Raw genomic sequence first — 26,386 nt, 5'->3', positions numbered from 1 at the left:
ACATCGATCGTTCAGACACACACACGCATACACACACACACACACACACACACACACACATCGATCGTTCAGACACACACACACACACACACACATGTATGTACGTCAGATGTACATTTAGAACTTCTTTTCGTTCCCAGTGACATACCAAGCTAAATATGGGCAACAGGTCATGTGATTTAACAAGAGCAGTGACGTCATCAATCGGCGATTATTTCTGTCTATTCTTCTATCATGTCTGTCTTTATTGATCTTCTAATTCTTCACTGATATTTCGACATGAAATACAGAAACCTTTAATATTTCAAATAACCTATTCAAAAATAACAATGCCACACATTTTGATATTGTTCCTGACGATCTCCGTAGCAAAATCAGCCATAACTACAGGTGATTTATTATTATTATTATTATTGTTGTTGTTATTGTTATTATTTATAAGGCGGCGTGCTGGCAGAATCGTTAACACACGGGGCGAAATGCTTAGTGGTATTTCGTCTGCCGCTACGTTCTGAGTTCGTTTTCCGCCAAGGTCGACTTTGCCTTTCATCCTTTCGGGGGTCGATAAATTAAGTACCTGTGTAATACTGAGATAGATGAAATCGACTTACCCCCCTCCCCACAAATTTCAGGTCTTGTGCCTCTGGCAGAAAAGATTGTTATCATTATTATTGTTATTCTGAAAGACTCTCTGGCCGGTTATTCTTTACTTGAAAGCAGGCAATAACAAATCACCAAAGCTTTCAAGTAGTGCCTTCTCCTGTGACTCAAAGAGACAATTTCTCCTTAGAATGCGAGCTGTACCCAACAATGCTGTCTTTTGGATCACCTCGGCATAACAGTAGCTCCAGTATTCTTAATATGTTTTTCAAAGCCTTTGGAAACTTCTCTTAATGCTTTAATTACCACCGGTATCACCATTACTTTTCCCATGCCCCATAATATTCCTATCACGTCCCGTAAGGGCTGGCGTTTCTCAATCTTTTCTGTTTCCTTACATTTCACCTTAGAACTGCCTGGTATTGCAACATCTATTATCTTTACACTTCTTTTTCATCTTCATGGATGAGCACGATATCTGGTCGTCTCGCCTCTATGACTTAGTCTCACTGCATGTTAAAATCTCACAGTATTTTGTAATGTTCGTTTTCCATTATTCCCTCTGGCTTGTATTCATACCATCGTTGGGCTCTCTCGAGGTTTCCTTTACCGCACAACAGCCAGTGGACATATCTAGCCACAAAATCGTGTTGTGCAAGCTTACAGCACTCGTTAACAACATGGCTTATACTTTCTTCTTTCTCAGAGCACATCGTACACTGTGGCGAGTCAGTGCTTTTATCAATGTGATATTTGGAGCAATTTATTCTGAGAGCTTGTTCTTCAGCGCTGCACACTAATGCCTCCGTGGGCCCTTTTAAGTCTCCTTTCTGCATCCATTACCAGGTTCTATTCCAATCAATCTCATCTTCATTCTTCAAGAACTGACTGTGCATTTTCTTGTCTTGCCAAATTTTCTTCATCTGCTCTTTCTGGTCTTTCTTAAATTGTGTTGGATCTACGATTTCATTCACGTTTAAGGTTCCTTGCATTTTCACTGCTTCAATCCTTTCTTCTTTTACTCCCCTTGGCATACCAAGCCAGGCTATTCCCCTCTTCCCTTACACAACCTTCACAATACACCAATCCCTGTTCTTCCTTCTTTCCTCTTTACATACAATCTTGATACATCACTCTTGGGGTGTAGTTCCTTGTTCATTGTCATTAATTTACGTTTTCTCCCGTCTGTCTCTTGTAATTCATGCTTCTTCCAAGATATTATTCCTGCCCCATATTTCATCAAATCAACCGCTCACGTGTTAATCGCTCTAATCTTATAGCGGTCATTTAGCTTCAACTGGAGCACAAGCCGAGTTCTCTTCAAATACTCTTTCCTGTACATTTCTTTCATCTTGTGTTCATTCATCTGATTTCTTTCAATGATACCCAGGTACATATATCCTTCCTCTCCGACTTCCCTTATAGTTTCACCACTTTCCAGTTTGATCCCACGACTTTTACTGATTTTTCTCCTTTTGAGAATCATTACACCACATTTCTCGATCCCAAATTCCATGCCAATATCTTTGCCAATCATCTGCACAGTTGCCGTCAAACTCCCAATTTCTTTCTCAGTCTCAGCGAATACTTACATCCTGTCTAGCATGTACTCCACACGCATCTTTCTTAAAACGCTCGTTAGTGGCAGTATGCAGACAACAAATAGGAGAGGCGACATACTGTCCCCTTGAAAGATTCCTCTTTCGATATTTACCTCTCTCCTAGTTTATTTTTCAATGCTGTGAGTTCATTTCGCCACTTTTTCAGCAGATTTCTATGTTTGGTCATCAGACATTTCACTTCTTTGGTTTCTTTCAGTTCTTCCTTATTTCATTATAAAAATAACTCATTTTTCAAGCCCGAATTCCAATCCTACATCATTTGAGAAAATGCGAAATGTACGCACAAAACTTTGAAGCTGCTTCTCATTTTTCACATAAAGCTTTCTATCATCCATGAATAGGAGATGATTTATTTGACCAGACCTTTTCCTAAATCATAAATCATTTTGACATTACGTAAAAGGCGGCGACCTGGCAGAATCGTTACTGCGAGGATAACAGGCTCAGCAGGATTTCGTTCGGCTCCTTACGTCCTGAGTTCAAATTCTGCCGAAGTCGACTTTGCCTTTTATTGTTTCAAGGTCGATAAACTAAGAAGAAACACCGCCAAGCATTTCGCCCAGCGTATTAAAGTTTCTGCCAGCTCGCCACCTTAGAAAGGTATAGTAATACTGTTAAACAAGCACTTCATATCCTTCTTACCCTTCTTAATAACATCAGGCTTTTTGTTCATTTCTTCAGCGCAACAGTGTTGGGCATACCTCTTCGTGATCTCTACGTGACGACATCTTTACTATCAATGGCAGTGTTTCTCCCTCGTCTCGATCTTGTAAATCTTGTTCATTTTTTTTAGTGGAGTATTGTCGGTTAATGTCACTTTGACACAATTACTCCATGAATAACGATTGTAGTGTTTAGCTTCATGCAGCAATCACAATTGCTTTTAATATTACTATTGCTGTCTTTGAAACTTGTTTGAGTATTTGAACTATTTTTATTTTCATTTATTAATCTTTCGCTAAACTGTTCGTTTTCTTCCTCAATTATATATATTATATATATTATATATATATATATATGTGTGTGTGTGTGTGTGTGTGTGTTTGTACGCTCATTTGTGTGCTTTGACTTTTATCGGTCTTTTGTTTGCTGTTGGAGTGTTCAGTCACGTGGCATATTCACGTTTGGCAAGTATTTTTAATAAGAGTTTTGAAAGTTTGTAAACTAAGCCATTTTTGTTGACGAACCCCTTCCACCCACGAGTATTGATATTAGGCGTTCCTTAAGAAGTTATAGTCCATTTTCTAAGAGTTCTCCAAAAAAATTTTCATTTGCTAATACGTCAACATATTGCGTCTCGAGGAAAGAAGAAAATTGAAAAAGACTGTTTTCACTCAACAAAAGTCAAATGTGATGATGATAATAATAATAATGTGGAATCTAAAAACAGAAACAATTCCTATCATAGTAGGCGCACACACACAGTTCCCGTGTACCAAATCCACTCACAAGGCTTTGGTCGGCCTGAGGCTATAATAGAAGACACTTGCCCAAGGTGCCACGCAGTGGGACTGAACCCGGAACCATGTGGTTGGTAAGCAAGCTACTTACCACACAGCCACTGTCCAACATCTGATAGCTTAAGGCAAATTTCAACTGCATCACCTGCTACACCTGGTGCGTGTGTAGCATTGTGTTTTTTTCTGTTGTTGGGAGCGTGCAAAATCTTCCTGATATTGTTTTGTGTTAGCTCTTTTTTTCTCTTGAGGTGTGGTGCAGTCTTTAGTATTATTGCTTGTATTGTATGCTTAAAACCAAAATTAAAAATTCCGCAAGAACTTTCTTGATAACCTACTACTACTACTACTACTGTGGGGGCGCAATGGCCCAGTGGTTAGGCAGCGGACTCGCGGTCATAGAATCGCGGTTTCGATTCCCAGACCGGGCGTTGTGAGTGTTTATTGAGCGAAAACACCTAAAGCTCCACGAGGCTCCGGCAGGGGATGGTGGCGAACCCTGCTGTACTCTTTCACCACAACTTTCTCTCACTCTTACTTCCTGTTTCTGTCGTGCCTGTAATTCAAAGGGTCAGCCTTGTCACACTGTGTCACGCTGAATATCCCCGAGAACTACGTTAAGGGTACACGTGCCTGTGGAGTGCTCAGTCACTTGCACGTTAATTTCACGAGCAGGCTGCTCCGTTGATCGGATCAACTAGAACCCTCGACGTCGTAAGCGACGGAGTGCCAACAACAATATTACCTACTACTACTACTACTAAACGTTGTCTTGGTCACAGGGAAAAGTCACAACCGCAGTAGAAGACGCAACATAGACATTAAGCCAATAGAGACTGACCTCGTCATTGTTACTGACCGGAGTCCGACAAATCCTGACCTGATCATTATCAATACTGAACGGAGTCCAACAGAAAATGACAAGTCCACTACCACCCCAAGTCTTACTGAAGACACTTACGAAATACCTGAAGACGATGTAACGCAGGTGAGTCAAACGAATAGCTTTTTGTTACATAAATTTCTGATGTGAAAGCAGTGTTGTTCTTTTTCCATACTAAACTTTCCTATGGCATATATCCATTACAAGAGAATTTCAGCCGTCACTGCATTTATAAATCAATTAAATTCATTAAGGCGGCAAGCTAGCAGAATCGTTGGCACGCCAGACAAAATACTTCTTCCGAATCTTAACGCTCTGAGTTCAAATACACCGGAGGACGACTTTGTATTTAATAGATCTAGGGTCGATGAAATAGCTACCTGTTGGCCTTGTGCCAAACTTAGAAAGAATTTAATGAAAACGGCGAACTGGCGGAATCATTAGCACGCCGGACAAAATGCTTAGTGGTATGTCGTCTGTCTTTACGTTCTGAGTTCAAATTCCGCCGAGATCAACTTTACCTTTCCCCAGTTCAAAATCGACTAGCCCCTTACCTCAAAAATCAACTGGTTTTATATATATATATATATATATATATATATATATATATATATATATATATATATATATATATATATATGAGCGAAAGTGGTGTCAATTAGACCCAGAGGTTTCAGGCAATGCTGAGTAAGTGCTGTGGATAGACCACAGTTAAGCTCCAGGTTCGGTGATTATGCGAATGAGGAGTCCAACGTAGGTCATATATCAGCGTGTGAATATAAGGATTTTATAATGAGACAAAGAACCAAGGCTATGTATAATATAGAACATTTATAAACAGAAGGTCTTACAGCTATTTATAAATGTTCTATATTATACACACCCTTGGTTTTTTTTTTTATCTCATTATGAAATCCTTATATATATATACATACATACATATATATATATATATATATATATATATATATATATATATATATATATATATATATATATATATATATATATATATATATGACGAGCTTCTTTCAGTTTCCGTCTACCAAATCCACTCACAAGGCTTTGGTCGGCCCGAGGCTATAGTAGAAGACGCTTGCCCAAGATGCCACGCAGTAAGACTGAACCTGGAACCATGTGGTTGGTAAGCAAGTTTCTTACCAAACAGCCACGCCTAACCCCTATATAATAGGATTCTTTAAACATTAAATGACCATGAGGGTCTACCCAAATAAAACCGGAATCAAAGGGGTCCATTGGCCAAAAATGGTTAAGAAACAGGTTTGAATAGTCCAGTTCATTTCCTTGATTTCGTTGTAATTGTAACAACAGTGTATTTACATAGAATTTCGCATTGGCAGTTCGGTTAACGTAAAGGAAGTGATTGCTGAGGAGAGGGTACTCAATGGTATTGGAACGGCCACGTCTTGTTGATCCTCCATTTGTTGTCCATTGTGAGGTGGTACAAACAGGACAGACGGCTCTTTTTGCTCTTTTACTCTTTTACTTGTTTCAGTCATTTGACTGCGGCCATGCTGGAGCATCGCCTTTAGTCGAGAAAATCGACCCCAGAACTTATTCATTGTAAGCCTAGTACTTATTCTATCGTTTTTTGTTTGTTTTAGCCATTAGACTGCGGCCATACTGGGGCACCGCCTTGAAGAATCTTTAGTCGGATGAATCGACTCCAGTTCTTCCGTCTTTTTTTTTTATTTTTTATTTTTTTTTGTCAAGCCTGGTACTTATTCTATCGGTCTCTTATGCTGACCCGCTAAGTCACGGTGACTTAAACACACCAGTGCAAAATGTCAAACTGTGACACACACACACACACACACACACACACACACACACATGGTTGTATTTCACTTCTTTATTGCCATTTAGCAATTGCTTGGCTATTTACCCAAACTAATCGATGGCTTGATTAATCATTCGATTAATCAATAACCAATCAGTTATATTTACCACTGTTCTTCCGTCTCCATCCACAACCCTCTCAATGATATACAATCTCTAATGAATTTTTTTTATTTCTCGGGTGGGTTATTATGCCATTTATAAACACGTAAGCTGCGTAAGAAACTAACCAATCGATTATTTGATTAACGATTTCATTAATAAATCAATCAGTTGTGTTTACCAAAGCCCTTTCGTCGCCATTCGTGACCCTTTCAATAACATACCTTCTTTATATGTTTGTTGCTGTTGTTGTTGTCGTTTGTTGACACTAACCATCATTATGTGTGTTTGTTTGTTTTGGTAATGATTGTCAAGTCAACTACATACACACGTAAATAGGGCTAATGCAGTTTCGCACCTCTCCTTGAAAAATGCATGTATAAAAAAAAATTTTTTTTTTTCGGATTCCTACGTTTAAAATGTCGGAGATTACGAAAGTTTTTTCCCCTTATGTTTTAGATGACGGAGATTCCGAATATGCAAGAAACCACGTTTTCAGAATTTTAAATTCAATAAGCATATAGATATGTATATAAAGAGATACATAGCTATAAATGTGTTCCTGGGGCTAAAAACAACAGTAACACCGTTCTCCATAGGACCGCCACATTTAGCTGACAAATATATTTTATGAATAAATGGACAGGGATAAATAGACAGACTGACAAATAAATAAATGGATGAAAAAGTTCAAAATTTAATATTGCGGGAGGGGTGAAATTTGAGCCCCTTATTAAACTTTATAACATTAATTAAAAAAAATTTTTTTTTGCATATTCGTAATCTCCGACATCTAAAACGTAGGAATCAGAAATTTTTTTTTTTCCAAACAATACATTTTTCAAGGAGAGGTGCGAAATTGCATTAGCTCCAAATATTCTTGATCAAATCTTTAATTTCTATTTTCTAGTCATATGAAACGGAAGAAATAGAAGTGAAACCGCGAAGCAAATGGAAAAGATATTCCGCTTACATCGCTATCAGTGGCAGCGTCCTACTTTTCACTGTCGTCATCTATGGTCTTTGGAGAAACGCATTATGTAGTCTGTCCATCCTCTTGTGTCCTTGCATTGTCATCGCTTTCCCTTGTTTGTACTTTTATTTCAAAAGGTAAGTAGTACCGTCGTTAATAAACTAGTAATGTGCCCGGTTTCAACTCTTTACCTGTCCGAAGTCCTTTTTTTTTTTTCCTTTCTTTTAAGTTTGTCTTTAACGTCCATGCTTGTTTTCAGACTTATAGTTATTAGAGGTTAATTTGGTTTTAGTTGGGAGGTAATACGTGTTGGTACTATTGCGGCGAGCTGGCAGAAACGTTAGCACGCCGGGCGAAATGCTTAGCGGTATTTCGTCTGCCGTTACGTTCTGAGTTCAAATTCCGCCGAGGTCGACTTTGCCTTTCATCCTTTCGGAGTCGATTTAAATAAGTACCAGTTACGCACTGGGGTCGATATAATCGACTTAATCCCTTTGTCTGTTCTTGTGTGTCCCCTCTGTGTGCAGCCCCTTGTGGGCAATAAAGAAATAAGAAATGTTAGCACGCCGGGCGAAATGCTTAGCGGTATTTCGTCTGCCGTTACGTTCTGAGTTCAAATTCCGCCGAGGTCGACTTTGCCTTTCATCCTTTCGGAGTCGATTTAAATAAGTACCAGTTACGCACTGGGGTCGATATAATCGACTTAATCCCTTTGTCTGTCTTTGTTTGTCCCCTCTATGTTTAGCCCCATGTGGGCAATAAAGAAATACTGTAAATCCTCGAGTATAGTCCGCCCTTGAGTATAATACGCAGGGGATTTTTAGGGGCCTGTACCTATGAAATACCTAAACCTTGTGTATAATACGCACCCCTTCTCTAACTTGAGTCATGGAGGTCAATATAACGTCCTTGGTTTCTCAGCCTATATGGCTAAGATCAATATAAAATCCTTGGTTTTTAAACGTATATGCGGTAACGTCCTTTATTATTATTGTATATATAACATAATGCAGACGTAGCTCTTTTGTGCATTTTTGTTGGCAGAAAATAAAGAAATAACAGTAATAACGTCAGTGAAAAATAAATATTAAGTAAATTGCCTTTACATATTTATCACTTAGAAAATTTTGCTTAGAAAATATTTTTCATTTTTAACCCCGTTAAAATTCTTTCCCCAGCTAAAACAAAAACTGAAAATACAAAGAAACTTAATGGATTTCTCAAACTTTCTTTCTTTTACAGTTTCGATCCGGTAAAGCAAATAAAATTAAACCCTAATAAATATATACCCGGACTAATCTTTAGAGATGACTGCACCAGGATACAATACAGCCCGACGCCAGAGGAGATGTTCTGGTTGGCAGACGTGATCCACAAGATCGAAACTGTTTAGATCTCGCTTTCCTGTTGCTTTATTGTTTGGTTGGGTTTCACGGTTAGGGTTTGAAGAAAGTATGGGCGTCAGATGTCGCTTGTGAAAATATAGTTTAACTCAGTTATGCACAAGCGCACGGTCTTACACACATAGTCAGTCTCTCTCTCTCTCTCTCTCTCTCCCCCTCTGTCTGCTTGTCTATCTGTCTCTGTCTGTCTCTCGCTCTCTCTGATTGTCTATCTGTCTCTGTCTGTCTCTCTCTCTCTGACTCTCGTTCTCTAGAGTTTCTCTTTGTCTCCACTTAATTTATAAATAAAACTAAGCATAAAACCAACCACGTGCTCTTCTTCTTCTTCTTCTTCTTCTTCTTCTTCTTCTTCTTCTTTCATCACTGCCTCCTCTGTCACCGCCGCCGCCACTGCCTTCTGGTAGCAGCGTCTTTCCTCTCATGGCACAAATCAATCTCGCCTTAGTGGTGGGCTAAGTCTGATCCCATCCTAGGGGATACTCTAGGCTACGATGGAAACCAATTAGCTAGACTTTTCGGTAGGACATTCGGGCCGGGGTACCTGGATAATTCCCAGAAATCCCTGGCTTGGTTGATCTATCGAGGCGCTTTACCAGTTCGAGAGAGGCAGTCACAGCATAGTTTTGGCGTTCCTCCTACATGCCCGAGGTGCATGCGGGACAGTGAAACTGTTCCACATGCCTCCGTGTATTGTGAGGAAATAAAGGGGCTGATTGCCTATGTCGAACGGCTGATGTCGGAAACAGAAAAGGTACAGCTGTCGGCTGAGTCGGTTTTAAAGATTATACCACCTTTCTCCTTCTGCGTAGTGGCCATACTGAAAGACACAGTATGGACGACGCGTGGAAGAGGAATTGAAACAGGTAACTTCATCTCCGGACGAGGGTTGATTAGTTTTTTTAACTATCTATCACCTGCGGAGTAAGATCCGTCTGGAGAGGAAGTCCCTGTCTCAAGATAATGTTTCGGAAAAGATGGACGCCTGTAGTAAGGATGATGCGAATGGAAGGTGTCGAGCTAGTGTAGCTGGTTCTGTGGGGAAAAAGGAAGAAACAAGAAAAAAAGTCAGAAAACAGCCGGTGGTTTGATTAGAGCCCCGTATCGATTTTTTTCAAATTGATTCGATTTTTCCGATTTTTTTCTTTTCAATTTCCGATTATTATTATATTTATATTTTTTATGATTTTTAAATAAACAATTTCATTGTAACAAACGCTATGTGTTGTGGTGTCTTTATGTTCGTCTTTTATAGACAAATAAAGAAATTGGTACAAAACAATCTGCAAAACACTTGATAGTAACCCCCCTTTGATTAAAACCACTCTTCAAAACTCTCCCTACGTACAAACTGGTGTCTCAAACTGAAGCGGTTGTCACATCCAAGGTACCTTGGCTCTCGGGAATTTAGACCATGGATGGATGAATGGCACTCCGTCGGTTACGACGGCAAGGGTTCCAGTTGATCTGATCAACAGAACAACTTGCTCGTGAAATTAACGTGCAAGTGGCTGAGCACTCCACAGACACGTGTACCCTTAACGATCCAAAAGAAACGTTTTAATTTCTTCAAATTCAGCGGCTAACCTTGATATCTTATGTCGCTAAAGTGTAGAAAGTATGTTTTATATACTTTTTAAAACATAAAATGTCGAAATCTGATGTGGAAAAATCGGTCCAATTACTTCAAGACCGCCCCTGTCTATATATATACATATATATATATATATTTGGGGATTGTCACATTAAATTGACTGTATACAACTACTTTATATATATAAATATACAAATTAATTATCAATTATCAATATAGAGCGTCGTTTAAAAAAGATTTTCGCTGCTCTTTCTAGCAAATTAAAACAATAACATACACGTTAAACGAAGCGGTCGCTGAGGGGTAAAGGGAGATAACCCTACATTTGAGGGTTATCTCCCTTTACACCTCAGCGACAGCTTCGTTTAACGTGTATGTTATTGTTTTAATTTGCTAGAAAGAGCAGCGAAAATCTTTTTTAAACGACGCTCTATATTGATAATTTATAATTGATATATACATTTATATATATAAAGTAGTTGTATACAGTCGATTTAATGTGACAATCCCCAAATATATATATATATATGTATATATATAGACAGGGGCGGTCTTGAAGTAATTGGACCGATTTTTCCACATCAGATTTCGACATTTCATTTTTAAAAAAAGTTAAAAAAAACATACTTTCTACCGAAATTAAGTTTCTTTGGGATGTTAAATTTCTTCCCGACTTTTGCCAGAATATTTCTAACAGGGGTTGTTTATTTAGATCTAGTTTAAATTTATAGTTTAATGAAAACTCAACTCGATTTGGTGAGAAATAATGTTCTTCCTTAGATTATATCGAAAATGAGGTGTAAAACATTTTCTCTCCCTTTTAAATAAATTCAAAGGTAGCCGGTCCTCAACGCGCTTGTTTAGTATGCTAGAAATAGCAGTTTTTAGGCGTAAAAAAAAAACAGCCACTACTCTGATCTCCTTATACGCAACCAATGGAGATAAAAGTCCTTTGCAGTATACTAGGAGCGGAGATTAGTTGATGACACAAAGTTAAAAAAAAAAATTTAAAAAAAAAAAGAAAATATGGAAAATATATAACTCTGAGGTGAGTGGGGATGGATTCCCGTGAGCCCCTACCACTCCGATTTCGGTGGGAAAAAGTCATTTGCGGTATATTAGGAGAGGAGATTAGTTGATAGCACAAGAAAAAAGACAAAAACTAGGGAAAAACATTATTTCTCACCAAAATCGAGTTGAGTTTTTACTAAACTATAAATTTAAACTAGATCTAAGTAAACAACGCCTGTTAAAAATATTCTGGCAAGAATCGGGGAGAAATTTAACATCCCAAAGAAACTTAATTTCGGTAGAAAGTATGTTTTTTTAACTTTTTTAAAAATAAAATGTCGAAAACTGATGTGGAAAAATCGGTCCAATTACTTCAAGACCGCCCCTGTCTATATATATACATATATATATATATATATTTGGGGATTGTCACATTAAATTGACTGTATACAACTACTTTATATATATAAATATACAAATTCATTATCAATTATCAATATAGGGCGTCGTTTAAAAAAGATTTTCGCTGCTCTTTCTAGCAAATTAAAACAATAACATACACGTTAAACGAAGCGGTCGCTGAGGTATAAAGGGAGATAACCCTCAAATGTAGGGTTATCTCCCTTTACACCTCAGCGACCGCTTCGTTTAACGTGTATGTTATTGTTTTAATTTGCTAGAAAGAGCAGCGAAAATCTTTTTTAAACGACGCCCTATATTGATAATTGATAATTAATTTGTATATTTATATATATAAAGTAGTTGTATACAGTCAATTTAATGTGACAATCCCCAAATATATATATATATATGTATATATATAGACAGGGGCGGTCTTGAAGTAATTGGACCGATTTTTCCACATCAGTTTTCGACATTTTATTTTTAAAAAAGTTAAAAAAACATACTTTCTACCGAAATTAAGTTTCTTTGGGATGTTAAATTTCTCCCCGATTCTTGCCAGAATATTTTTAACAGGGGTTGTTTATTTAGATCTAGTTTAAATTTATAGTTTAGTAAAAACTTAACTCGATTTTGGTGAGAAATAATGTTTTTCCCCTAGTTTTTGTCTTTTTTCTTGTGCTATCAACTAATCTCCTCTCTTAATATACCGCAAATGACTTTTTCCCACCGAAATCGGAGTGGTGGGGGCCCACGGGAATCCATCCCCACAAATTATCCACGTTTCAGAAAATTATCACACACACACACACACACACACGCACATATGATGGACTTTATTTCTGTTTCTGTCTTCCAAACCCACTTACAAGTCTTTGGTTGGTCTGGGACCAAGGTGTAGCACAGTGAACTTTGCCCAAGGTGTGGCACAGTGGGACTGAACTCAAGACCACATGGTTGGGAAACAAGCTTCCTATCCACACAGTCATGCCTGTACCCTTATGCACAAAATTACAAAAATGAAATTAAAAAAACAACAAAGACGATTATAATTATTTTTGCTCATAAATGTTTTATTTACATCTGTATAAAGAGTGTATATAATATTTAGTCTTTATCTTCTTTCTGAATCCAGTGTGTATATTTACAACTATATAATAAAGAGTGTATATAATTTATTGTAGTTAAAATGTACAACAGGCTCCATTGATATTTTCTAAATTCTGTGATATGTGAACAGAACAGAACAGAACAGAACAGAAAAAAAATAAAATGAAATATAAAATAAAAAAATAATAACATAAAAAACCCCAAAACAAAAAAAAAGGAAAAAAAAAACAGACTTTTAATGGACGTTTAACGAAGTGACAAGTTGATTAAGCTGATTAGATGAAAACATCTGATGATGATGAAGATGATGATGAGATGATAAGGATGGTGTTTGATGGTGATGGTGGTGATGGTGTTGGTGGTGGTGATGGTAGTGGAAATGATGATGATGATGATGATGATGATGACGGTGATGATGTTGATGATGGTGGTGGTGGTGATATTGTGATGATGATGATGATGATGATGGTATTGATGATCACTGTGTAGTGGTGGTGATGGTGGTGGTGGTTGTGGTGATGATGATGATGATGGAGCAGGGAGAATAATTAATAGCAGCAGAAACAGAAAACTGAACACCAAAAAAAAAAGAAAAAGAAAAAGAAAAAGAAAAAAAAAGAAAAAGAAAAAGAAAAAAAAAGAAAAAAAGCATCTAAAGATAAAATAAAAAAAAGTAAAGGTTAATCATATCAGTAGAAGGCCACAAATTTTGTAGATGGAGGTGGAGGGGGGTCAAAGAGAAAAGGGCTGAATCTACCCCAGTACATGACAGGTTGCAGGCATGGTTGAATGGTTAACCAGTCAGCTTTGCAATCACAAGATGTCCCAACTTCAATCCTAATACATACGGTTCTGACCAAACAGTCTTTTACTGAAGCCCTGGGCAGATGGAAATGGAAACTGTACTGAAACCTCTCAGATTGATTATACCAGTAATTCAACAGGTCAAGCCTTGCCACACACTGTATCATACTGGTTCTACCCGAGAAATTACATTGTTTTAAATTAATATCATAGCTTCAAGGTTTTGATAATGTGATTGTTTATTTTGAGAATGACATTGTAGGGTAGGTATGAGAGGTCTGATCCGGTCAGGTAGAATATCTGGGCTGGATGTGACTGGTTTAACCTTTTAGCATTCAGATTATTGTCTTATGTGATGCTTATTTATTTTAATTCGCTTGAGTTAGTTATGCATTATCTTACAGCTTCAAGATTTCAATGCTGTGGTCATTTATTTCTAAAATAACATTGCTGGATAGGTGTGAGAGACCAGAACTGGCCAGTTTGAACATAAAACAGGTAAGATATTTAGACCAGATATGTCTGTGGAGTACTCAACCACTTGCCTTACAATCCAAATGGTTAGAACAATAGAGCTGCTTTGCTCATCACCACCACGATGACGACAACGACCACCACCACCAACAGAGATCCATTTGTGGTAAATGGTCATCTCTTGGTCCTTGAAGACTGAAAAGATCATGTTGATACCTTCAGGGTTTGAACTCAAAACATAAAGAGATTATTTCATTCTTTGGCTGGTTCCAGTCAAAAGACAGTGGCCACGCTGGAGCACTGTGGTTCTTTATTGTCCCTCGAAGAATGAAAACATCATGTGCACATCTTCAGGATTAGAACTCAAAGCATAAAATGGTTATTTTCATTTTTATGACCGGTTCCAATCAAAGGACTGTGGCCATGCTGGTGCACCACTTTTAAAGGTTCCAACCTATCGTGTTGATCCCAGGAAACAACTGAGAGTAAAATGGACCTGAGCAGGTATTGAACTCAGAAGATAAAAGTTCGTAACAATATACCAGAATGATGTTTTACCTATTCCGTGATCTGCACACACAAGTCAATTCCAGCAAAAAAAAGGACAAGATTACAGTACAATAAGACAAAGTGTCTGCTAACAAAAGCAGTAACATTAATAATAATAATAATAATAATAATAATAATAATAATAATTATAATAATAATGATGATAACAATAATAACAACAATAATGATAATCCTTTCTATTGGAAGCACAAGGCTTCAAATTTGGGGGGAAGGGATTAAGTCGGTTACATTGACCCCAGTGAATAACTGGTACTAATTTTATTAACTCCAAACGGATGAAAGGTAAAGCTGACCTTGGCAGAATTTGAACTCAGGGTGGAAAGATGGACAAAACCGCACTAGACATTTTTGTCTGGCATGTTAACAATTCTGTCAGCTTGCCAGTGTGATGACGATGACGACGACGATGACGATGATGATGATGACGACGACGATGATGACGACGATGATGACGATGATGATGACGACGACGATGATGATGATGATGATGATGATGGTGGTGGTGGTTTCTAATATAGACACACAGACAGTTTGCTGGAGAGGGGATAAATAATTGTTGCAATCCCAGCGTATCACTGGTACATAATTTATTATCCCAGGAATTATGAAAGGCAAAAGTCAATCTCAGCTTGAACCTAGAGCAACAAAGATATATAAATTCATTGTCACTGAATTCTGCTCTGAGTTCAAACAATAATAATGATAATAATAATAATAATGATGATGATGATGATGATGATAATAATAATAATAATAATAATAATAATAATAATAATAATAATAATAATAATAATAATATTGTTGATGCAAAAGAAAGAAAATTGAAATCCCACAACCAGGATATTATAGTTAAAATTATATATATATAATTATAAATTATAAACATACATATTGTCTGTATATACACACTAATATATGTATATATATATATATATACATGTATACATATATATACATATATACATGTATATGTATATATATATATATATATATATATATATATATATATATATATATATATATATATATGTATATGTGTGTATATATATATATATATATATATATATATATATATATATTCACATGTATGCATATATATATGTATGCATATACATACATAAATATATGTGTTTAAAATACAAAAAGATGGGTAGGTATTTATTAATAGCATCAAAACATTTGTTAATTAGTTATATAGAAGTGAGTATAAGCATAATTATAGATATATTCACTTCTTTGTAATTAAATTAGAACTGCCTTGATACCTTAACCAATGGCCTGTCCATCTATAATAGTCTACATTCACCAATTCCATTGCTACATTGCGAAGGGTCAACTTCTGTTTACCTGGATTCTGTTTCACATCATTTGACATTGGATCTCAGGCATTCAATCCCATCTAAGCATTGTCTGTAAATCTATTATTCACCTGACATATTCTTTCCCATGTATATATATATATATAATTGCAGCGTGGAAGGTGTTTATAAGCCATTTAAAATAACACACAAAATCCGTTAGATTCACTTCAACATTTAAATTTAATTTGTCAAAATATTTTCGTCGCTTTGAGACCGCGACCTGTTAGAATTTTGTCAGTGAACAGGTCGCGGTCTCAAAGCGACGAAAATATTTTGACAAATTAAATTTAAATGTTGAAGTGAATCTAACGGATTTTGTGTGTTATTTTAAATGGCTTATAAACACCTTCCACGCTGCAATTGTTTTTGTTCCAGCACACGATCTCAGATCAGGTCACTTGCTATGCAAGTACATCTCTCTCTCTCTCTCTCTCTCTCTCTCTCTCTATATATATATATATATATATTTAAGATAAAGGTTGACTGTTGCTTCAAAGTTTCCAGTTTCAAGGCAAGCAGGCCAAATCTTTGCAATCGCTATCAACCCCTTTTCCTTGTGTGTGTGTGTTTATACATACATATATGTGTGTGTATGTATGTATGTATGTATGTGTGTATGTATGTATGTATGTGTGTGTGTGTATGTATGTATGTTTGTATGTATGCATGTATGTATATATGTCTGTAGTAATAAGAAATGCAGAAAAATGTAATCTGTATTTTTAAGGTTTCTATGACATATACGTGTTTCCTTAAGCCAGATGCTGCTGCGTAAGCTGACTGGTGCTGTTACGTAAGCCTCTTGGCACACTTCTTCTGTATTAGCAGCAATGATGCAATATGATATTTGTTTAATGCCCTTATACACCCCAGTCGTACATATTATGGTTAAGCAATTGTGGGTTTGCAGAAGGATGCCAAAAGGCAAGGTAAGAGAATAGTATTAAGAGACATAAAAATCTGTAGGAAAGTAATGGACATATTCATTGTATTTTTATATATATATATGTATATATATGCACTTATACACATATGCATATATGCATCTATCTACCCAAACACATGAACCACCCCACACTATGGAAGACTTGCCGTCTTGAAAATATTCATGTAGCACAAGAGTCCCCTCACACAAGCCATATTTTCTCACAGACGTCCATGTTTCATGGATGTACAAGGAACCTGGATGCCAGGCTGATGGAACTTCATATCAGGGCAAGATTTTCAGGAATGCAACTCTTCTATAACAGGTATCAGAGCATATATGACAACAACTTCATTGTTTGACCTCAGTAGGGATAAAAAGACAAAGGTAGTCTCAACAGGATTTGAACTCATACTCGTAATAATAATCCTTTCTACCACAAACATAAGGCTTGAAATTTTGTGGGGATTGGGGTCAGTCAATTACATTGATTCCAGTGCTTGACTGATACTTGTTCTATGAACCTTGAAAAGATGAAAGGCAAAGTTGACCTTGGTGGCATTTGAACTCAGAGTGTTAGGCACAAGGCCTGAAATTTTAGAGAAGATGATTACATCGGTCCCAGTGCTCATTTGGTACTTATTTTATTGATCCTCAAAAGATGAAACGTAAAGTCAATCTCAGTAGAATTTGATCTCAAGACTGTAAAGCTGGAAGAAATGCTGCTAACCATTTTCTCTGACATGTTAATGATTCTGCTAGATTGTTGCCTTAACAATAAACAATAACAATAATAATAATAATAATAATAATAATAATTCAAACCCCAAAGAATTCCTCTCAGCACATGACTATGATGCTCCCCCACTACTTCTGCTCATGATCAGAGATGCACATATCATCAGCCACCAAGGGACATGCTCAACTGGTTAAGATCAAACAAGTGACAAGCAAATGTGTGGTAATGAGCAGAATTTTTGCTGTGTCCCATCTTTTATACCAAGACAAAACAATGTACATAATGATTGGAAGTGTTATCATTTACATTGTTTTGTCTTGGTATAAAAGATGGGACACAGCAAATATTCTGCTCATTACCACACATTTGCTTGTCACTTGTTTGATCTTAACCAGTTGAGCATGTCCCTTAGTGGCTGATGATATGTGCATCTCTGATCACAAGCAGAAGTAGTTGGGGAGCATCATAGCCATGTGTTGAGAGGAATTCTTTGGGGTTTGAATAATTCACCTTTGGAAACATGGGTGTTTTGCTCAACATCCTTAAACAAACCTTATTCAGAGACCTTTTGAACAGGATGGGCTACTCAACATGAAGAATCTTGATATGAGATCACCATGTTGCACACACATAGCTGTGATGCATGTGCCTGGTGTACCCTTATCAGACGGGTAGTCATGATGGGTATAATGGGCTTCGTATATTTTACTCCAGTGTCACTTTGATGGCATGCACTGCTCTCTCACTCAATAATAATAATAATAGTAATTGACACACTTGGAAGTATCAGCACTCAACTACCAGCATGGCTCAAAAAAGATTGGTACTAATGTAGAGGTAGAACACCTACCAAAACCAGCATTGCTTGGAACTGCAAGAATCCTCCACAGAGTTTCTTGAAGCATGACCAGTAGACAAGTGTCACCTTAATGTGACACTTTTCATCATAAGCCGTGAGTTTTCATCAAATAATAACAATGATAACAACAAAAAACAACAATAGTAATTAAAATAGCGACAATAATAACAATAATAATTATAGTAATAACAATAATGATTCAGGGAATGGGGAGGGTAGATAATATCAAAATGACAATTTTTATTTTGAAATTATCAACCATGCCTATTTCCTATGAAAATAATAATAATAATAATAATAATAATAATAATAATAATAATAATAATAATAATAATAATAATAATAATAATAATGTGGAGGTGCAATGGCCCAGTGGTTAGGGCAGTGGACTCGTGGTCAGAGGATCACGGTTTTGATTCCCAGACTGGGCGTTGTGTGTGTTTACTGAGCGAAAACACCTAAAAGCTCCATGAGGCTCTGGCAGGGGGTGGTAGCGACCCCTGTTGTACTCTTTCGCCCCCACTTTCTCTCACTCTTTCTTTCTGATTCTTGAGTAACGCTGCGATGGACTGGCATCCCATCCAGCTGGGAGTGGGGTGGACATATACGCCATAGAAACCGGGAAACCGGGCCCATGAGCCTGGCTAGGCTTTAAAAAGGGTGCATAAATAAAAAATAAATAACAATAATAATAATAATAATAATGGTTTTAAATTTTGCCACAAGGGCAGCAATTTTGGAGAAGGGGTTAAGTCGATTACATCGACCCCAGTGAGTAAACTGGTACTTGTTTAATCAACCCCGAAAGGATTGAAGGGAAAATTGACCTTGGCAGAATCCAAACTCAGAACATAAAGAGCCAGACAGAATGCTGCCAAGCATTTTGTCTAGCACTAATAATGGTTAACAATAATAATAATAATAATAATAATAATAATAATAATTCTTAAGGTGGTGGGCTGGCAGAATGCTTGGCATGCTGGGCAAAATGATTAGTGACATTTCTTCCCTCTTTGCAGTCTAGGTTCAAATTCTGCTGTCAACTTTGACTTTTATCATTTAAGGGTCAATAAAATAAGTACCAGTTGAATACTGGGGTCAATGTAAGCAACTAGACCCCCTTCCCTAAAATTTTCAGGCCTTGTGCTTATAGCAGAAAGGAACAATAATGATTCTTTCTAAATGTGGTACAAGCCCAGCAAATTCGAGGGGAGGGGAGGGGACAAGTTGATTACTTCGATCCCAATACATAACTGGTACCTATTTTTTTTGACTCCAAAAGGACAAAAGGCAAAGCTGACCTCTGCAGAATTTGAACTCAGAACCTAGCGAGTCAGAAAAGATGCTGCCAAGCAATTTTTCCGATGCAGTAACAATTAACAGTAATAATAATAATAATAATAATAATAATAATAATGGTTTAAGTTTTAGCACAAAGCCAGCAATTTTCAAGGAGGGGTGGGACAGGCCGATTATACTGACCCCCAGTTCTTGATTGGTACTTTCTTTTATCGATCCTGAAAAGATCAAAGGTCAAGGTGACCTTGGTTGTATTTGAACTCAGAATGTAATATCCCAGAAGAAATGTCACAATGCATCTTTCTGATGAGCTGACGATTGTCAGCTCACCACCTACAGTACGAATAATTATAACAGTAATAATTAATAATAATGATATTAAAATATTTGTATAACAGTAAATTCGTTGAGAAGTCTTTTTTTTTTTTTTATAAAATGTTCTCAAAAGAAAAATAAGAAAATAAAAATATGTTTCCAATGTAAAAAAAAATATTTAGCAATTAAATTTCGTCTTTTTTTTCTGTCTTGTATTTCTTTTTTTTTTTTAGTCTTTCTTTTCTGTAAGACATGTTGGAATACTTCCATTACAGTTGTTTCATGATCTAAGTGAAACTAGCGATGGTTGTCAAGAGTAACAGCTGTTTCACAGCCTGAACTTGATGAAGCTTGTGATATACTTCGTGCATCCGGGATTTTGTAAGTAGTGAGTTCGTAGTTCTCTCGACTTTCTGGTACGAAGAAATCCGATAATTTGCCGAGCTGGTGGGAAAACAAAAATGCAGAGTAAGACTATTTTTGACTATGTAGATCAATGTTTATAGGGATCAATTATTGATGGTACACATTGGCCCTTGCGTCCAGTCTTGGCCCTTGCGTCCAGTCTTGGCCCTTTCAACCCTCTCCAGCTGAGCATCCCTAATCTTGCAGGCTCGAAGGTGCTGGTACCATGTTGAAAAACACCCAGTACACTCTGAAAAAGTGGTTGGCATTAGGAAGAGCATTCAACCGTAGACACCATGCCAAAATTGACATGGAGCCTAAACAGCCCTTCAGCTGGTCAGCTTCTGTCAAGCCGTCCAACGCATGCCAGCATGGAAAACGGATGTTAAATGATGATGATTATGATGATGTTTAGCTCCCTCTCTCCATCAAATCAACATTACCTGTACAGTTACACCTGTATAGGCGCAGGAGTGGCTGTGTGGTAAGTAGCTTGCTCACCAACCACATGGTTCCGGGTTCAGTCCCACTGCGTAGCAGCTTGGGCAAGTGTCTTCTACTATAGCCCCGGGCCGACCAAAGCCTTGTGAGTGGATTTGGTAGACGGAAACTGAAAGAAGCCCGTCGTATATGTATATATATATATGTATGTATGTGTGTGTTTGTGTGTCTGTTTGTCCCCCCAACATCGCTTGACAACCGATGCTGGTGTGTTTACGTCCCCGTAACTTAGCGGTTCGGCAAAAGAGAACCGATAGAATAAGTACTAGGCTTACAAAGAATAAGACTTGGGGTCGATTTGCTCGACTAAAGGCGGTGCTCCAGCATGGACACAGTCAAATGACTGAAACAAGTAAAAGAGTAAAGAGGTGCATTGTGTGCAACTTGTCAGATGGCGAAATCATTGCAGAGCAACACAAAATGAAGTGCCTTGCTCAAGAACACCAATACACCATTCGTCTTGGGAACTGAACCCATGGTCTCGCGATTGTGAGTTCTACAGTTCAAACATGAGACCAGGTTGTCTTAAATTCCGTAATAACAGTGAAGAAGCGTAACTTACCACAATTAAACAGACAATGATGCCGATGCCGCCCCCAGCCAATACATCACTCCAATGGTGTTTATAATCAGATATTCGGGTGAAGCAGGTGTAAATGCCCAGGGATATGGCAATGAGCTCCAGAAGGGCTTTTGGCATTGACCCCAGCTTAGCAGGTAACGTCACATGGATATAAATCTGAAAGATACATGCATGTAGTTAGGAGTATAAATATACTACACACGCACACATATACAAACATATACAAACATACATACACTTATATGCGCACAAATATCTACTTATATATACATGCATACACACACACAATCACATCTACATACACAGTCATATCTACATGCTCACAACACACACACACGCACACACAGACGTATACATACACACATATACATATATACAAACACATATACCTGCATACATACATACACCAACTTACACACGTTGCTACATATGCACACACATGCCCACACAGAGTAGTAGTAGTAGTAGTAGTAGTAGTAGTAGTAGTAGTGGTGGTGGTGGTGGTGGTGGTGGTAGTGGTGGTAGTAGTAGTAGTAGTAGTAGTGGTGGTGGTGGTGGTGGTGGTAGTAGTAGTAGTAGTAGTAGCGATAGTAGTAGTAGTAGTTGTGGTGATGGTGAATATTTACCGCCAGGAACAGCATGGAGAACATGGCAAAAGACGAGTGGCCTGAGGCGAAAGATAATCTGGAAAAGAAAACAAAAGGGGTGAAAAGGGAGGATCAGCAAGAGATTTCGGATTTTAAGGCTTTATTCTGGATTTCGTTTGCGGCTTTAGTACAGACCAAACACTGAAGCAATCGTTTCTAGAATTTAGTATACATACATACATACTTACACACACACACACGCACACACACACACACACACACACACACACATACATACATACATACATACATACATATATATATATATATATAGTTGGAATTTACAAAAACACAAAGCACAAACACACACACACACACACACACACATAGTTGGAATTTACAAGAACACAAAAGACAAAGACAGGTGTGTAAACAACAAACAAGTGTATTAGTTTAACGCTCGGGAAGGTAAGAAAGTCCTTTACGTTTCGAGCCTAAGCTCTTCAACAGAAAGGAATGCAAGAAATTAAACAGAAAGAGAATTAAAAAAACAGCTTTAGTGGCTAGCGGTCGATCATGGAGATGGCTGGACAGAGGTGGTCAGCCAGGAGAGCTAGGAAGAAGGGGAGATAATAAAGTAGTCTATATCTATCTATCTATCTATCTATCTGTTTGTTTATCTGTCTGTCTGTTTATCTATCTATCTATCTATCTATCTATCTATCTATCTATCTATCTAGCTAGCTAGCTAGCTAGATACACACACAAACACACACACATACATACATACATACATACACACATACACATATCTTCGCGAGTAAGCAAAGATTTACAGAGTGCGGGGGATGTCCATGTCTGCTTAAGACAGACTTGCTGATGTCCGACGGGTCCAGTTCGGAAGGAAGAGGCACGTCCGCAGAGGCTGCAAGGGAAGATGAGCAGGCAGGACGGGTCGTAATGTCCTCACTTTTCCTCCTTTTCCTCATGTCCGCACGGATGGTCCTGCAAGGTCTCTTCAGAAGAAGGGTGTTGCCCGGAGGAGAGCGAGACGTCAGCTATCACGGTGACCAGCAAGAACAGACCAATGGTGGTGATCAATGCAGCAGGCAGCAAGGGAGTTCTTTAGGGGAGTTCGTGTAAAAATAAATCCACAACCCCTGTCCGGTACCGGATCGATCCCAAAACCTAATCAGTTCGTCGTGCCAGTCACGAGGCCAAACATCCCTGAATGTTTCATCCGAATCCATCCAGCGGTTATTTGTCTACCGACAAACAAACAGTACTGAAATCAATACCTCTGCCTTCGCTCAGGCGGAAGTAATAAGCAAAATAAATAAATAAATAAAATAGGCGTAGGAGTGGCTGTGTGGTAAGTAGCTTGCTTACCAACCACATGGTCCCGGATTCAGTCTCACTGCGTGGCATCTTGGGCAAGTGTCTTCGACTATAGCCTCGGGCCGACCAAAGCCTTGTGAGTGGATTTGGTAGACGGAAACTGAAAGAAGCCCGTCGTATATATGTATATATATATATATACATATATATATATATATATATATATATATATATATATATATATATATATATATATATATATATATATGTATATATATATATATATATGTGTGTGTGTGTGTGTGTGTGTGTGTGTGTGTGTGTTTGTATGTCTGTGTTTGTCCCCCCAACATCGCTTGACAACCGATGCTGGTGTGTTTATGTCCCCGTAGCTTAGCAGTTCGGCAAAAGAGACCGATAGAATAAGTACTAGGCTTACAAAAAGAATAAGTCCTGGGGTCGATTTGCTCGACTAAAGGCGGTGCTCCAGCATGGCCACAGTCAAACGACTGAAACAAGTAAAAGAGTAAAAAGAGTAATCCAAAGACCAGCAAACATGTTTCTTACCTGCTTTCTCTAAGTAAGACTGTGTCGGTGCCCGTACATATGAATGTCGTCACATAACCCTGTGAACAGTTATACGTTGATCTGTCTGGTCTGCACACATCTATAAAATGAGGCCGTAGCCTTCCCACTGAGTACTTGGCTACATCGGTCAACAGATAGGTGCTCATCGCACCAAACATAAACAGTCCTATCTTGCTGTAGAGTCTTCCGATCAGAGTTGGTATTTTCTTCTTTTGTTTGCCTACCAAGCAGTAATAGTGCTTATTGGTTTTGTGTGTCATGCACTCTCCAATGATCATCTGGAAATGGAACATAGGCACATGTTTAAAATGATACGCAAAAAAAAAATAGCCGCAAAACAAAACAAAACAAAAGACAGAGACAAGCGTGGGAGAAACAAACAGGGGGTACAGTAAATCCTCGACTGTCGCGGGTGTTACGTTTCAAAGCCCCTCGCGATAAGTGAAAATCCGCGAAGAAACAGTACTGTATATTTTAAAAATTATTTTTTATAATTTGTATATATTTATTTTATCGTAAATGCAAAACAACACTACGGAGGAATTGATGTAAGCTTAAATAATAAACTGCGATATGGTGAGGGATTACTGTGACTTTGACGCTCGGGAAAAAGAGAAAAATTCTTTGACGTTTCGAGCCCATGCTCTTTGTCCTTCTACAGAAAGGGATGAGGTGAGAAAACATGGTAAAAGGAACAAAACGGAGAGAAAAAAAACCTTGTCTGGATTAACGTTTGCGCATACATATACCTACACACACACATAGATACACACACACACACACACACACACACACACACACACACACACACACATATATATATATATATACACATACATACATATGTATATATATATATACACATACATACATATGTATATATATATATATACAGACACACATATATATATATATATATACATATATACACATACATATATGTATATACATACATACATACATACATACATACACGTATATACGTTCGGTTTCCTTGTCTGTCTCCACTGTCCTGTTTTTGTTCCCAACTTTGAAATGCAAAGTCTACCTCGGCAGAATTTGAACTCGGAACGTAAAGACGGACGAAATGTCGCAAAGCATTTCGTGATAGAGCTTCTACCAGCTCGCCGCCCTAGATAATAATAATAATAATAATAATAATAATAATAATAATAATAATAATAATAATAGTTAATAATAATAATACAAAAGCGCAAAGACTGAAATTTGGTGGGAGGGACCTAGTTGAAAGCATTGATCTCAGTGTTTCACCGGTATATAATTTATCGACTTCGTAAAGATAAAAGGCAAAGTCGACTTCGGCGGAATTTGAACTCACACCGTTAACCATTCTGCTCGCTCACCACCTTTCATAAGGAAATATAACACCAAAAGGGACATCAATAAGCGGATAATAACAACAACAGTTAAAATATGTCGCAAAAGTAATACGTACGGCAGTAATATTAAGTCCTGTACCAACAAGAACCAACACGCTGATTGAAATCGTACTGTCATGGTATGGGTACATTATACTCTCATCATTACAGTAGAAACCACGTTGAAACGGTTTACCGACCAATTCCAGGATGAGACATGGTAAGGCAACTGGGAAATAGAAAAGAAGAAATAGATTAGGCACAGTAGTTATTGGTTTATATCTATGTGAGAGGTCGTGAATATAGCACAAATTAACTGAAATTGCATATATGATGAAAGACTATCGTCCGAAATGTGTGTGTGTGTATGTGTGTGGGTGCTTTTACGTGCCACCAGCACGAGGGCCAGTCAGGCAGCACTGGCAACGGCCACGCTCGAAATGGTGTATTTTACGTGCCACCTGCACAGAAGCCAGGAAGGCGACGCTGGTAACGATCACGCTCGAACGGTGGTGCCATCACGATTTCACTTTCGCTTGCCCCAACAGGTCTTCGCAAGCCGAGTTTAGTGTCCAATGAAGGAGATGTTGGCATGGGGGCCAGTCGTCGAATTTAGTTCGATTTCGATTTCACTTGCCTCGACAG

General features: G+C 37.8%; 2 protein-coding genes across 3 annotated transcripts in view; one reads left to right on the top strand and one right to left on the bottom strand.

Moving 5' to 3' along the window:
* The first annotated feature begins 140 nt into the window (after nt 1–140).
* On the top strand, nt 141–9,206 carry LOC149132060 (uncharacterized). Its single transcript, XM_089366145.1, has 4 exons — nt 141–390; nt 4,462–4,667; nt 7,435–7,634; nt 8,740–9,206. The coding sequence occupies exons 1-4, from the start codon at nt 330–332 to the stop codon at nt 8,888–8,890; spliced, it is 618 nt and encodes a 205-aa protein (XP_089222271.1). The 5' UTR covers nt 141–329; the 3' UTR covers nt 8,891–9,206.
* Nucleotides 9,207–20,550: 11,344 nt separating this feature from the next.
* LOC106880088 (phospholipid phosphatase 1-like) overlaps nt 20,551–26,386 on the bottom strand; it is a 171,506-nt gene continuing 165,670 nt past the window's right edge. For both annotated transcript variants that reach the window (XM_089366144.1, XM_089366143.1), the window contains 5 exons: nt 25,819–25,970; nt 24,342–24,640; nt 22,476–22,533; nt 21,829–22,005; nt 20,551–20,804 (listed from right to left, as the gene is read on the bottom strand). In XM_089366144.1, coding sequence (XP_089222270.1) covers nt 20,658–20,804; nt 21,829–22,005; nt 22,476–22,533; nt 24,342–24,640; nt 25,819–25,893 — 756 coding nt within the window. In that variant the 5' untranslated portion in view covers nt 25,894–25,970 and the 3' untranslated portion in view covers nt 20,551–20,657. The remainder of the gene's footprint in view (nt 20,805–21,828; nt 22,006–22,475; nt 22,534–24,341; nt 24,641–25,818; nt 25,971–26,386) is intronic.

Source organism: Octopus bimaculoides, chromosome 18 (genome assembly GCF_046866305.1).
Source record: "Octopus bimaculoides isolate indiv1 chromosome 18, ASM4686630v1, whole genome shotgun sequence".
NCBI classification, from domain to species: Eukaryota; Metazoa; Mollusca; class Cephalopoda; order Octopoda; family Octopodidae; genus Octopus; species Octopus bimaculoides.
The sequence above is the reverse complement of the archived record's forward strand: the minus strand, read 5'-3'. Positions and strand labels throughout refer to the sequence as shown.